Source organism: Pecten maximus, chromosome 6 (genome assembly GCF_902652985.1).
Source record: "Pecten maximus chromosome 6, xPecMax1.1, whole genome shotgun sequence".
Lineage (NCBI taxonomy): Eukaryota > Metazoa > Mollusca > Bivalvia > Pectinida > Pectinidae > Pecten > Pecten maximus.
In genome coordinates this window covers 36,907,493-36,921,953 of record NC_047020.1, presented here as the reverse complement: position 1 = coordinate 36,921,953, position 14,461 = coordinate 36,907,493, and the positions used below count along the sequence as shown (strand labels likewise).

At 32.1% G+C, this 14,461-nt stretch overlaps 1 protein-coding gene across 5 annotated transcripts in view; it reads right to left on the bottom strand.

Moving 5' to 3' along the window:
• Window positions 1-1,338: 1,338 nt before the first annotated feature.
• Window positions 1,339-14,461, bottom strand: part of LOC117329678 (protocadherin alpha-6-like) — a 69,206-nt gene continuing 56,083 nt past the window's right edge. For all 5 annotated transcript variants that reach the window (XM_033887749.1, XM_033887750.1, XM_033887751.1 and 2 more), the window contains 3 exons: window positions 11,802-11,934; window positions 11,082-11,518; window positions 1,339-4,919 (listed from right to left, as the gene is read on the bottom strand). In XM_033887749.1, coding sequence (XP_033743640.1) covers window positions 11,106-11,518; window positions 11,802-11,934 — 546 coding nt within the window. In that variant the 3' untranslated portion in view covers window positions 1,339-4,919; window positions 11,082-11,105. The remainder of the gene's footprint in view (window positions 4,920-11,081; window positions 11,519-11,801; window positions 11,935-14,461) is intronic.

The following is a 14,461-nucleotide window of genomic DNA, read 5'->3' as shown; positions in this document are numbered from 1 at the left end:
TTGTGCGTTTGAACAAGATCTAGTCCAGTTCTGGTTGATGAAAGGGGTAAAAGTTATAAATGATTTTGAGTAATTAAGAATAGTGCTGACGATTTCATTAACTCTTATTAGTATCGGCGAATGTTATTTATCGATGATTTTTTTTTCATCGATGAAAGGCTTCGAAAGTAAGACGGTCTCGTAAGTAAGTCTTACTCGGCTTACAGGATAAATGACTTCGAAAATAAGACGGCCTTGAAAATAGGCCTGCTTCAAAAGTTAGCCTGGGATTCCTTACCAATAAAAATAACAAATAATAAAATAAGCCGCGGCTTATTATCGAGATTTTAGGGTACATCATACAGGTTTCCTTCTAATTCCGAGTTAAAGTTTCATGGTGCTAACTAAGGTCACGTACACAGTACAAGGTCATTGTTACTATTTTTAATAAATAGTTTTCAGAGCTCCAGCGACTTCATTATTTCTTCCATTTTAATCAAACATTCTACATTGGTTAGTATGAGTATACCTCGAACGAGTTGGTGTTTTAAGGTACCACGGTGAAGGACAAGGTCACTTTTTGCTATAATAAGACTTCTCTCAAGCGACTTTATTTTCATTCATAAATAGATTTTGATTGTTAAACATCTTAGATAATCGCTTGTGATACCTTGTTAATATTTGTTCAACTGCATCTTTTAATTTCCATTGAAATGTGTTGATACCATTTCTCTCTTGTTTGTTTTGTTACTGGCTTCGCCGCATTAAATGAGCGGAATCAGGGATAAATCATTACGTTCTCGTAAGCGTCAACATTGAGTTCACATCAGATTCCAGTATGTGTATGTAGTAAAGAGAATAGCTAGATATTCGGACGTCAACTCAAATAATGATGAACGCTGATATTTTGGACCATTGCTCAGATCAAATTTCTAGTTTAAACGAACATTCGTAAACTTTGGGGGGGGGGGGGGGGGGGGGGAGGAATTGGCAATAACTTTCAGATTTACTTACAATATAGCGTGTTGCGAACACATACTTCGAAAATGTGTAAAACTTTAATAAGTATGTACTTTACATATAGAACAAGTATTTGGCTAGTTCTTTTCATGTTTTTTGGACATTAAAGTCATGCACGGCTGGGACGGCGAAGAATTTTAATCGGCAGAAATCTTTCTAAAGTTATTTTACATTTAACCTGTTTCCCTGGTCCACTCTTTCACTATTTCCACCTTTCATTAATCGTATTTCATGTCGGATTTCATTCAAAATCATTATTTTTTTAATCTCATATTGCTTCTTCACTGTACAGGTATGTGTCAAAACAAAATCATTCAACACAAAAACAAACTCCACATGCAAATTTTATGATTTTTATTATGATTTTTTGAAAATCTTTTTCATTTGTATCAATAATCAGTCTCGTATTTGAAACTAGTTAATCTATGTGCATACGCTATGCACACCAAATATGGTAACAATTAATTAAACAGTATGGAGAAATGGACACAAATATCACATAACGAAATCAACAGGCGTCATCGAACACCACACTAATATCACACAACTGGACACTAGGAATACTTCCATCATATAAACCAACTCACTAATACGGTTCGTAATATTCACAAAGTTGTTTCATTTTCAAAATGTAATAATAATGATAAACCTGCTTTCGTTGTAGAAACCAAACGAGCTATCCAAATATCTCTGGTTAATGATATCAGATGTCTCGCGCGTCATTCCAGCGATTTAATACCATCAATAATACAGCGACAAGAGGAATCTACTATACATATAGAATGTTTAAATGGAAGGAAATAGGGGAAAATCGAAGTTATATCTTTAATATTAAAAATAATGAAAAATACTTTTTTTTATAAAATTCTCAAAATAAGTTTCATAACACATCAATTCAAATCAAAGAAAATGTGGATGTGGTATACATAATGAATTATTACTTCGATTGATAAGATACCAGCAGGGGGGATTTAATTCTTTGTGGTAAATGACTCAATCTATATCGAGATGATAACCAATTAGTTCCTTTGTGCTGAATAAACAGTAAATTTGTACTTTAGAAACCCTGAAATCTTTCACTTTCTCACATAGAATAAATAAAATATCATTAGCACTTTCGTGTGACGGAGTTTCTGGTTATTTCATGGCCACCAATTAAAGTGAAATATATGTTCTTTTCCACACGCCTGTCAGCAGTAAGAGAAATTGAATGGTTTGATAGACTACCGTGGTTCTGTATATCAAATGAATTCAAATGCCTTATAGAATCTGAGCATAATGCCAACCCCGCCAACATTCTTATAATTACACACTGCGGCAGATAATTAAAATCCGAATTATATGTACCCGTCATCCGGGTTATATTTTTCTTCCGTCATTAAATTCTAGAAGATAAAGTATTTCTTCCATAATAAAAAATAATAAAAATGTAAAATGTTTGAGCTCATTTGAGTAATACCTGATGTGCCCTAGGTCAAGGTAGCACCACGCCGTTTGTAGGGTTCTGATAGTTAAAGGGGTTTCATTAGCGCATGACTTGCCAAATCTACTGTGATCTATAGGATTATAAACTCGCCTATGTTCCTGTACCGGTATGTACCAGGGCCTATCTCTTTCTTACATCATGACATTCAATATTAATGCCAAATGAGAGTTGTATTGTTAGTCTGTCAGTTCCAAGTACAATAAAGTACCTGCTACAATAAGTAGCCCCCGTCTCACATGAATGTAACAGTAGCTGTGTTAAGAGAGAAGTTATTTCATTTGTTTGGTCAAATGATATATTTTCACATCAGAGGAGTAAGTTTTCGGTGTCTATTGATGAAATGTTTTAAAATATCTTCTTGTTTTGGTCTCTATTGTTATCGGAAAGTGACAAAGAATTTTACAGAATATGACATCGTCTCATTTCATCACATTACGATACATTTAGTAGGGTTTCTTTTAAATAGTTTATCTTAATAATTCTATAATCTGTTCATCTGAGCGATACATGATCACCGCAAAACAGCAATTAAATCTGGCAGGATGGGACATAATGAAATTCCAAAACATTTCAATTTTCAACATATCTTCGTAAATAACGAAAAAAAATCAAATTGTTGAACAATGGGACAGCGTTATTTTCCATACACATTAACCATTAATGATGTCAGAAATTCTTCGACTACCAACTAGTTATTATAAAATATTTATTTCTGACAGGTCTATGATAAACGATGGCCCTAACAGGATTGTTGACTCCATGTATTTAAAACTCTGTTAGAGATTCCATGCCTACATTTGTAAGCCTATACATGGCCAATCGACCGAGCAAGGTAGATTGTAATCAGTTTAATTGGGAAGTGATTGGTGGTGTAATGGTCTATTTAGCCATTCGCTCCTCAGAAATGTTCATATTTTCTGTTAAATTTGGCAAGGAATGAAGGTTAGTGCGGCTTTTAGAAAAAACATTTTTCGTATCATAAAGATTTCGTTTTTGTAAATGATTCAAAAAGCTCTAAGTGTGGATGTCTCGATTTAAGTGTAATTTGTTATTAGGACGTAGCCAATATGGTTTTGTCTGAAGGTCATACCATTCAGACAAAGGTTACTTAGGGAGTTTAAGAACAATTATACCTATCACAACTTACTGAATGTGAACGACAGCCTTAACATCTTCATTATCTAATTAAGTCACAAAAGCACAGACAGGTGGTATTTTGATCAGCACTACCAATAAAATACCAACGAACGGCATTTTGTATGAAATATTGAAGCCAAACTATTATTACCATAATTGTCTCCTTTAAGCGAAATCACTGATATGATATACAACCTGGGTAATTTTAACACATAACTACCATCGCTCCACACCCATAAATGTTTGATTAAAATCTCTTTCCACGGCGCAATATGCCGGACCTTATATTAATGCCAAAATTCATGGATGATTTTACACAAGGAATGTAGCACTGGATTCAATATTCGTCAGCAGTTAACTTACATTTTCTGATATAAAATACTATTTCATAAAGTCAACATGATCAAAATTATAATACACTTTGTTAAACAGTCCATATAACTAAACAATGTAGTTGTACGCCATCTTGTTGATATGCGAAACAATCGGCATGGCACCAATTCTTATACAAGCTCTTTACAAAAAAAAAAAAAAAAAAAAACGCCATGTTGTTGATATGCGAACAATCGGCATGACACCAATTCTTATGCAAGCTCTTTACAAAAAGGTTTAATCAAACAATTATTTATACAGTTTAGGCCTAGTAAAATGACAAAGTAGATGTAATACTGTACAGAGGGCCATACCTAGTATAACTGATTACTCCCAAAAGGAACTGATGGAAAACGTTAATGTTTTAGAAACAAATATCACACATTTCCTTTCTGGTCAAATTTGGTCTCAATATTCCACACGCCTTTGAAAGCAGTTACAACCTATGTCAACATTTTCATAAACTAATTTCCTTCAACATTTCAAATGTACACAGATGCCCTAATAGCAACTGTACTGAGAGACCTATAAAAGAATGTTCAGAAATTTCTAAGAAATGATGGATTCTCAAGCAAAACTTGTATGAGTATTATTATCATGGCATTCTTTACATTATCAAGAATCCCGGTCCATATACTATTATTTTTCCATGCACATGCACAATAATACTGCTTATAATTTCATACATACACATCTATATTCCTCACTGGCTTTTGGCCTCTTAGCATAGCAACAACATCTTATTCAGACAAAAAATCTCGTACACCCTTATCACCTCTCTCATTCTCTCTCTCTCATTACTCAACATCTATACCAGCGACAACAGTCATCATTTCAATACAAAAGCTCATTCCTTTGGCACCATATATCTGGATTTCACTCCGAAATTACGAAACAGGGACGTCTCCATCTTGGCTTTCAATGTCTGCAAAATACAGAAAGGGAAATAGATAAATGATTTGTAAATTATGTCTTCCTTTCCGATATACATTCAAATAAGTGTGTTTTGTTAAATCACAGATTGTCAACATATTTCAATTCAGTTGTAGCGCTTGATCATATTCACAATCAGTGACTGGGTATGTTTCTGTTCGGCTGCTTAAACACCATGGTGTCATGATTTTTAAGATGTTTTGTCATGTCCATATCCAAAATCATTAATTATTCATATTTATAGCAAAATCATATTTCCTTGAATGCCTTTATTTATCTCGACAGTTACTTCAATAGATATCTTAATGGAATCTTCGCGAAATGTTCCGAAAACAATTATTGATATAAAGCACTCTCAATACCAAAATGCATTTATAAGATAAAATTTAGAAATTAACTTGAGCAATGTACTGTTGTGTTTTAAAGGAAATTGCATTTATTAGTAGAACTACTAATTATTTTGTTGCAATGCTTTTACAGTAGGATACTAATTTTTTTTTTTAGAAAATTGAATTTGTGCTGAGAGCTAGCTCTAGAATGCTTTAAATTAGAATTAGTTGTTGGCTAAAATACTACTGTGTTCTGGAACGTAGAATTCATTAGAATATAACAAGTTGGGGTGCACACACTTATATTAGATTAAAAAAAATCTAAAGAGTGCAAAATAAAGATCACTGCTTCCTTGTACATAAGAACAAATTTTCAGAAAATACAAATTAGATTAATTTAATTTCAGTTCCAGAGGCCAATTTCGCTAATTATTTACTGAAACTTGCTTTGGGCACCGAAGTAATTAAACTAGAGTACACTAAATGATTGGACTAAAAATAGATGTTGTGCATGTAACCAATGACAGTGACAAATTCTGGGGGAAAGTTCATGTACATGGCCAACCTTTCCTCCCAATCCAGTAACAGTAAACATATCATCTTAATGAACAACAACATGTCAGGTAAGGAAAGTACTAAAAAAATACTACACTATTTCCGGGATGTTTATTTGCCTTCCTTCCTTCTTTTTTCCTGTGCATTAACATGGACTTTCACTTTAGGTGTATAAATGATAAATTGAATACTTTTTTATGTATGTCACATTCACTTTCATTTTACCTATATAAATAATGAGCTGATATTATTATTGTTGTTTTATGGACATATGAAATGTACTTTCATTTTCCCTATATATATAATTGATGATGCTGTTTTTTGGCAGGTTGTGTACTTTCACTTTACCTACATCACTGATGGACAAGGTGCTCAGTGTAATGGTCTATTTGTGACAGTGATAAAGTGATTCACTTGACCTACATCACTTCCGGGACATTGTCAAATTAATCTTGGTCAAACTATGCTAGTTCACACAAACATCTAGGATGACTCAACACAAAGATACATTTTTTTATTTGTTTGAATTTAATGTAATCCTCTGATAAATTGTGTTCCGTATACACAAATTCTATCTAACCTTGTTTTGTTCTGTTACATTATGGCTTCCATTGTGAAATTCGTGCCCTGAGGTATCACATTTGAAATGGTTATCAAATGTAAATACTGTTTTGAAATTTTAAATTAGTACAAGTGTAATGCCTTTAAGAGCTTGTGTACACACTAAGTATATATACACCAATGGGAAATACCTACATGAAGCTTTCACCTGTAAGTGGTATTTAAGTTTGAACAAGACAGCTATAATACACAGTGCTGATCAACTGTCATTTAAGGCTAACTTATATCCAAGATTAAAATGTTTCAAAATCATTTGAAAAATTTAAAATAATAATTAAAATACTTTTTCTTGTAAAGAACAATATCAAAAAATAAAATTACAAACTCAAATTGGGAATCATTTTACGAATAATTGGTTCTTTTTCTATCTTTAATCAGGGAAAACTTTCAAGTTGAAGGTGAAATACTCATATTATTATTTATTTTACAATATTCACATCATTTCACAAGGCATCATATTATCAATATTATTTAAAAACTGTATTTTCAATAAAGAATATCTTTATTTTTTTTGAGAAGTCATTATTATGCAACACAATCGCTTTACATCATAAATAGAAAATTAATGAAATTTACAATAATTCAAAACTACTTTAAAATTCTTCACAATAAAAACATCCTTTTTGTGATGAACAACTTATTAAAGATGATTTCAAAAAAGATATATCAAATGTACATGTCTGTAATAATTTGTGCACTCTACAGACTTACAACAGGCATAAACCAACAAAATACTGACTGCTTGAATTGAAAGCACTTTAATATAATTGAAATTCAGATTCAAATTTAAGGATTTTAATATGTTGTTTTGTAATGTTAAGCATTAAAGTGCATTTCTATTTTAACTGTTCAAACTAATTTTGGTTTGCATTGACAAGATTAATCACTTCTCAATAATTGAATTTGCATTTTAGATCAGAAAAATATTGATTTCAAGCGATAAGAAAATTTGATAACAACAGGAGATTAAATTCATTTTAAAATATCAGAAGTATGTTAAATATCAACTTAAAAAATATATCTTCAAATTGATTTAATTGGAACCAATGATAACATCCATATTGGTGAACTGTCGAACTTTGACTTCAATGGTTAGAAAACCAAAATAACATACCTTAAAATAACATTTTTGCATTTGTTCAGCATATCAAATTCAATAAATTGCAAATATATATCACAGATACTAGCTATTCTAATGTTTGTGCAATTGCCTTTTTGATATATCTTTGTACATTTAAATTATCAGAAAATTTAAATTTGATATTAGCAGCCTAATTATGGTGTCATATTTGAATGCTCTAATCGAAATTGCATGGTGTTTTATTCAATTCTTAAAGATACCATATAATTTACCTTGCATATTTGTGAAATGTAAAAGTTTCATCGAAATATGTGCAGTACATTTGGAGAAGTAGTCAGAACAGGCCTCTTTTAATGAAAATACTAAATGTCGGGAAAAAAAATGAATGAAAATAAATTACATTGACTTATATTGACTTAAGGAATGCATTATCAATGAAAGTAAAATAATACAAATAGCATTATTGTTTTTATAGTGGAAGGATTCATAAACAAAATTATCCGCACTTGGAAGATGTCTTTGAGGGGATAATACTGCAGGCATAAGCAAACATCACTCATTTCTGTTGGATTTACCTTGTACAATGTAGTTCTCATGCAAGATATTTTCCCAGTAAAAACATATTTTCTGTTCCATCTATGAAAAAAGGTGTTTGTAGTTTTCTTTAACATGACCGGCAGGGATATTTGAAATTAAGTTTTGTTTGAATTTTGTTTTTTCGTTTCATAATTATACTTTTTAGATGTTAGAAATTACATTTTCTTTAGTATTGTTAAATGTATTGGTCTTTTTATCCCATTGATATAATTTACACCAATCAAAAGTTGGTGTTACAGGCAAACGGTATCATTAGCAATGTCTGCCATATGTTGAACAGGTGAAAAACCTCAACATAATGTCCCATGGCAATATAAACTTGACTGAAAAGTCTGGATTTAAGTAATAACTGAAGTGAAAATTACAAGATGGAGAAGAGATCTTCACACAACATAATTATACACCGCAACCTGAACTTGTGTACGGTTTCCGGAAGAATTTCAGATTCGGCCGTTTTTCCGTTTGATAACAGGATGGTCATTTGTACACGAGAACCTTTATGTATTTGTATCAAAGTCAGTCATCTAGAAATTCCTCCTCTTTCTAAAACAGACGTATCATTATTCTGTTTCCAATGCTATCTGATAGAAAGGGGAATGTCAGTTATTTTCTTTCATCTTTTGGCCATTAAAGGGGTAGTTATATGTAAAATAGCTGTACCCGAGGGACTCAAATTGATTTTTTTTCTTTTGTGAGTATTTATATAAATACATATAGCGGTACTAGCCGGAACGAGTTTGACCACTTCTTGGGATGAGTACATTTCAACTGCTGAACCAATCAGTTTGTTCAGGAGTCAATAAACCTGGCCCAGTCAGAAACTGCCTTGAATCAGGGGAGATAATTACTATAGAGGTTAATGATGTGTGTATATCTGATGTGACAATGTTTAGGTGTCACAAAGCCATAATGGCGTTCATTGAATCGTACAGCGATTCCGCGTCGATAACCATCTACCCTCTTGCTTTGATCATATAGTGTTTAAAGCCAAAGAAATCTGTATGAATTTTATTAATATCTTGTAAAATATACCTCAAGATATTTTATAGTGAAACAGGAATTTGTATTTCTCTATAGATTTTATGAGTCACAAACTGGTTCAAGTTTTTATGGGTTTGAACGGAGTTGATTTCTTCACCTTCATCATTTTAAACAATTTTGTAAATCATATATTTAATTTGCTTTAATTTTTTTTGAAAATTTTGTATTTTATAAATGACTTGCATATCCCAATATAATTGATAATTTATGAACTGTGAATCACACTCCACTTCACAATATATTTGTGCTGAAAATCACTTATAATTGAATACACAAATGTAATTTTCTGAAATTGATAGCTTATGATAGATGTCAGACAAATTCAGAACTTGAAAGTTTCATTTCTAAAATGATTAAAATTCAAAGTAAACAAAATTCTACAAATTTTCAGCAAAATATGTATACATGTATGTCATATTTTTACAATTTTTTTTCAGGAAAAAAAAGTCACACACTACAAATCATGAAGATAAATAACCTATTTAAAAATGCATTAATCACCACCATCCAGGAATAATTCTGAAAACATTTTAATATTCAGAATTGAAAAAAATAGTCTGGTTTTCATAAAAGTACATTTCATCAAAGTCCTGCCCTCTGGTAAACCCAATTCCCTCATCTCTATAACATAAATGACAATGTATGACACCTGGCCCTCGTACAATAGAATGGTTATATATTGATAAATTAGATCCCATCGTAAAGATTAATGATTCTTGTATCGGCAATGTAAAACCTGTTTAGAAGGATCACTTAAATTATATATTGGTATTGAGAAGTAGCTATAATGTGTTAAGACAGTTAAGTAGAACCTGTCTAGAGAGACCACTGTGCTTGTTTAGATGGATTATTTCACCTGCCCAAGGAAGACCATCCTTTCTGTTTATAACTTTGAACCTGTCTTAAAAGACCATGTCTCTTCTATAAGTAAATTGGAACACTGTCTAGTGACACCATCCCTTCTTTTGATTATTTAGAACCTGTTTAGAAAGACCATCCGCTCAGATAGTGAAGAAAAACCTGTCTTGACAGATCACCCTGTTATATGTATAGTATATTAGAACCAGTCTCACTAGACAATATCTGTTTTATAAGGAAATGAAAACTCAGTGTCTTGATAGACCACCCCTATACTGTCAATGAATTAAAACCGGTCTTGAGAGAACCTCCCTTCTGTTAGTTATAGTCTCTCTTGAGAGACCACCCCTTCTATTAGCAATTCAGTCTCTCCTATTAGAGACCAATCCTTTTAGCAATAGTCGCTCCTAAGAGACCATCCCTTCTGTTAGCAATAGACCTTCTCCTACAAGACCTCCCCTTCTTTTAGCAAAAGTCCGTCCTAACAGACCGACCATCCCTACCATTACTACAGCAGAATATGCTTGAGAGACCATCATTTCTTCCAGTAAAAAAAAAGAATTTAGTTTAAGAATGATAATTTTCCTACCAGAGGAGAGGAAGAGTGCATTTTGGAGATAGGGGAGGAAAGGATTAGTGGTCAGTTGGGAGAGGGATTGGAGATTAACATGTAAGTGACTGCGATAAGTAATTTGGCCAACCTTTTACCATAAATATTTGTGTATAGTGCACAGGTATGTTTATGAGGTTCATTTTCAAAAAAAAAAATAATGAATCTTTTTTTTTAATGTTTAACTGCACGGGAGCTGAATTCTACAGCATAACACCTAGATAGGAATCTGTAAGTTATCAAAGCTACATTACAACATTTAATTGGAATCTGATTGTGTGCCAGTCTTTGAAGCATGATTTAATTACTTTTTTCCAGGTTGATTCAAATTTAAATGACAAACATGTATTTTCATGGCAAGTCTAAAACTAACAAGTGAAAACCAATTGGTATAACGGAGTACTATACTAGGGGAGATAATTTGGTAGTAATCTCCCTTTGTTTTCAAGTACATATGCTTACCATGCTATGGGACGGTCACTGCTATCACACAAAACAGTCCATGCCGACAGCCATATCAGTCCGAAGATCCTCATCCTCTACCACATAACTCCCTGAAGTAGTCGTATTGTCATCTTCATCATAATCCTCAATAGTCGCCATGGACGTATTTAAATAGTCTGCGACGCCTCGCCAGTGTACCACTGGGCCACGACCCTTGTGCGGGATCCCTCCACGGGAGGGGTAGATGTTATTATGACTGTTTAGATGCACTGTCCGTGGTTTAGAAGGTAACAAATGCGGATGTTTAAAATGTATTTGGTTAAGATTAGGTACCCTCCGAGGGTCAATGTTTTCACTACTTGCGGGCACACGCCTTGTGTCAGTGCCCTCACCCTGTGTGGGCATATTTTCCTTCCGTGGTGAATTGGATGGGGAATACATATTTTTTAAATAATCTACAAGCAAAAGAAAACAAAAATTAATGCAAGGATATACAGAATTATACTAGAAAATATTTGAAAACAAAATTTGTATTTCAATTAAATTCTTTTACTTGGAAAGACATTAATGTTGGAACTGAACTTTAAAAACAAGACATCAAAAACACAATTGATTCATTGATGACAAAAGTTTCAAAGCACCTAACAAACATATATTCTAAAATACAAAAAAAAAGAAAATTTTTTTTTTTTTTTAATATCGCAATTGAAGATGTATATTGACTGGATCATGCCTTACCTAACTCTAGACAGTGAGAGAGTCCTCCGCTACTCTGAATGTCACTCTCGCTGCCTCCTCGGCCGCTGTCGCTGGTCGAAGTTTCCCCCGACGTCTCGCTATGGTTGTCATCCTGTTTCTTGTACATTTCGCCCTACGACACAAAATTTGTTCGACATGTCACAAAATGAATATTTCAAATGCTTCAAGAATTCACTAAACCCTGGCTATACCCGTATATCAAAATGCTTATTAATCAGTTAATTTTAAAATTACTTTATCCATGTGATGACATTAAGATTCTTGCCTTGCATGTATACAAGGAATGCTTGTCGATACTCGTATGGAAAAATGCAAAAAAAAAAAAAAAAAAAATAGCTATGGAGGGGAAAAAAAAAGATTTTTTTTCTTTCTCCATAGCAATACTTAAACAATTCAGGATTTTTATGGAAAACTCACTAGACTAGAATTTCGGATAAAACAAGCTATTTTCTCCTTTCCTGTAAAATTCATTGAATTTCGGATAAAACAAACTATTTTCTCCTTTCCTGTAAAATTCATTATCAACAAGTTTTGCTGTATGTGTATCTGAAATTAGCAAACCCAGATCAGTTACAAAAACAGAAACATATACATCCTTACTAGTGGCAGAGACCTATATACTAATATAGGTCTCTGCTAGTGGGTATGTTCTGTTTCTTTATATTTTTCATGAAATGTCTATTTATCAGCTAGTTACTATATTTCCACTCAAGGAACCAGCATAAATGATAGCAAATCCTGACAAGAAATGATTATGTTACATTTGTTTAAAACTTAATTGCCAAATTCTTTGTCGTTTTCTTCTAATTTTGTACCATTCCCATGTGATCTTAAAACAATTACTTAAGACACACAGCGCAGTGTTGGAATTTTATTATGTAATAAAACATTTATTTTTGGTTTCAAATGAATTAAGGATTGCAAAGAATTTTCAAGCTAAATTAATTCTATTTAAAATGAATTTGTTGTTTGTCAGAACTGGAAACCTTTTTAAAAGACTAAGCATTAAATCAATAAGAAATTCCTATGGAGACAATGGCTTGATCAGAGTATTGTTGTAATGTTGGCTGATCGAAAATCCAATAGGAAAACATGACTTGTCACCCATATTAAGAAACTGGAATTTGTCCAGACACCATTAGTTCGGAGTTTCGTTTTTCCCACCTTCGTGAGTCAGTACTGATCGAGCGTAATCGATCGCAATGCCTCACAAAGAAACATACATCTTGCTGTCAACAGATGTGTAAAAAAATCTAACGAAATTGTCTAATTAACATTCCAGGTAATTGGAAAGGATCACTGTCCTAGTTTACAAGTTTAAAAGAATTTGTTAATTATACCATGCTTTTAAGTAGAATTTCATTCAGATATGAATAAAAATGAAAAATATCAAAATTTACACCAAAAAATGTTAAATTTGCTAATGATTACAAAAAAATGAAAGAAAGAGCATGCATATCACAAAAAGATTGAAAAATTCAATTGAAAACATAAATAAATAAAAAGATAGACAAAACAAAATACAATTATATGTAACTTATTATCTTGAACTGGTTTTTTTTATCAACTTTTAGTATTAATTTTTTCTAAAACCATTTACATGTAATGAAATACTTTGAATTTTTACATAAAGTGATTAATTTTCAATTATTAAATTTGACTTTAGTAATTCTGATTGAACATGTAGATTTCACAAATAAATATATTTTGATAAAGCATGACTGACTAGAACTCTATTAGAATATTAAAGAAATTATTTTTGAAATTTTAAATATTTTATCAGTTTTCAATTTAAAAACATTTTTGATTAGAATACATAAGAAATATATCACATGTCAATAATTATAATATATCACATGTCAATAATTATATATATATATTCCACAAAATCAAAATTTTATTGAAAATTAATTCCCTCCACATATTTCCACGTTCTCAATAATGAAAACCATTAAAAGCAGGTGCTTGATCAGGCAATTGATCGGCAGATGTTGTAGATAGTACACGTGTATCCTCAAAAATAGTTTTGATATTGAATTCAACAAATTTCTAGCAAGTATTAATAGGAAATAAAACTTCTGTTTTACATCAAACGGAGAATTTATTATACATATGTACTTTTATACAAAGGAATACAACCAACATGTTTCATGGAGCATGGCTGACAACGTGTTTAGTGAATTAGTACATTATAGCCAGCGAACATCTGGAAAACATGAAGAATAGTTTAACTCCATGTATTGTTGTTTATTTGTTTACTTGTCAATAATATATTTGCGTTACGAACTGTAATTTACTGAGAGAGTAATTAATTAATTCAACATGACCGCACACAAACCAAATTACTGTGTCTGTTCTATTTATACGTTACTGATTTACCACCTGTTAGCATACAGACTCTGGCCTCAAATCTTTACAGCTAGGGAAATAAGTTTGAATTTAGAGACCCAGGGACACAAAATCTTTACAGCTAGGGAAATAAGTTTGAATTTAGAGAACCAGGGACACAAAATCTTTACAGCTCGGGAAATAAGTTTGAATTTAGAGACCCAGGGACACAAAATCTTTACAGCTCGGGAAATAAGTTTGAATTTAGAGACCCAGGGACACAAAATCTTTACAGCTCGGGAAATAAGTTT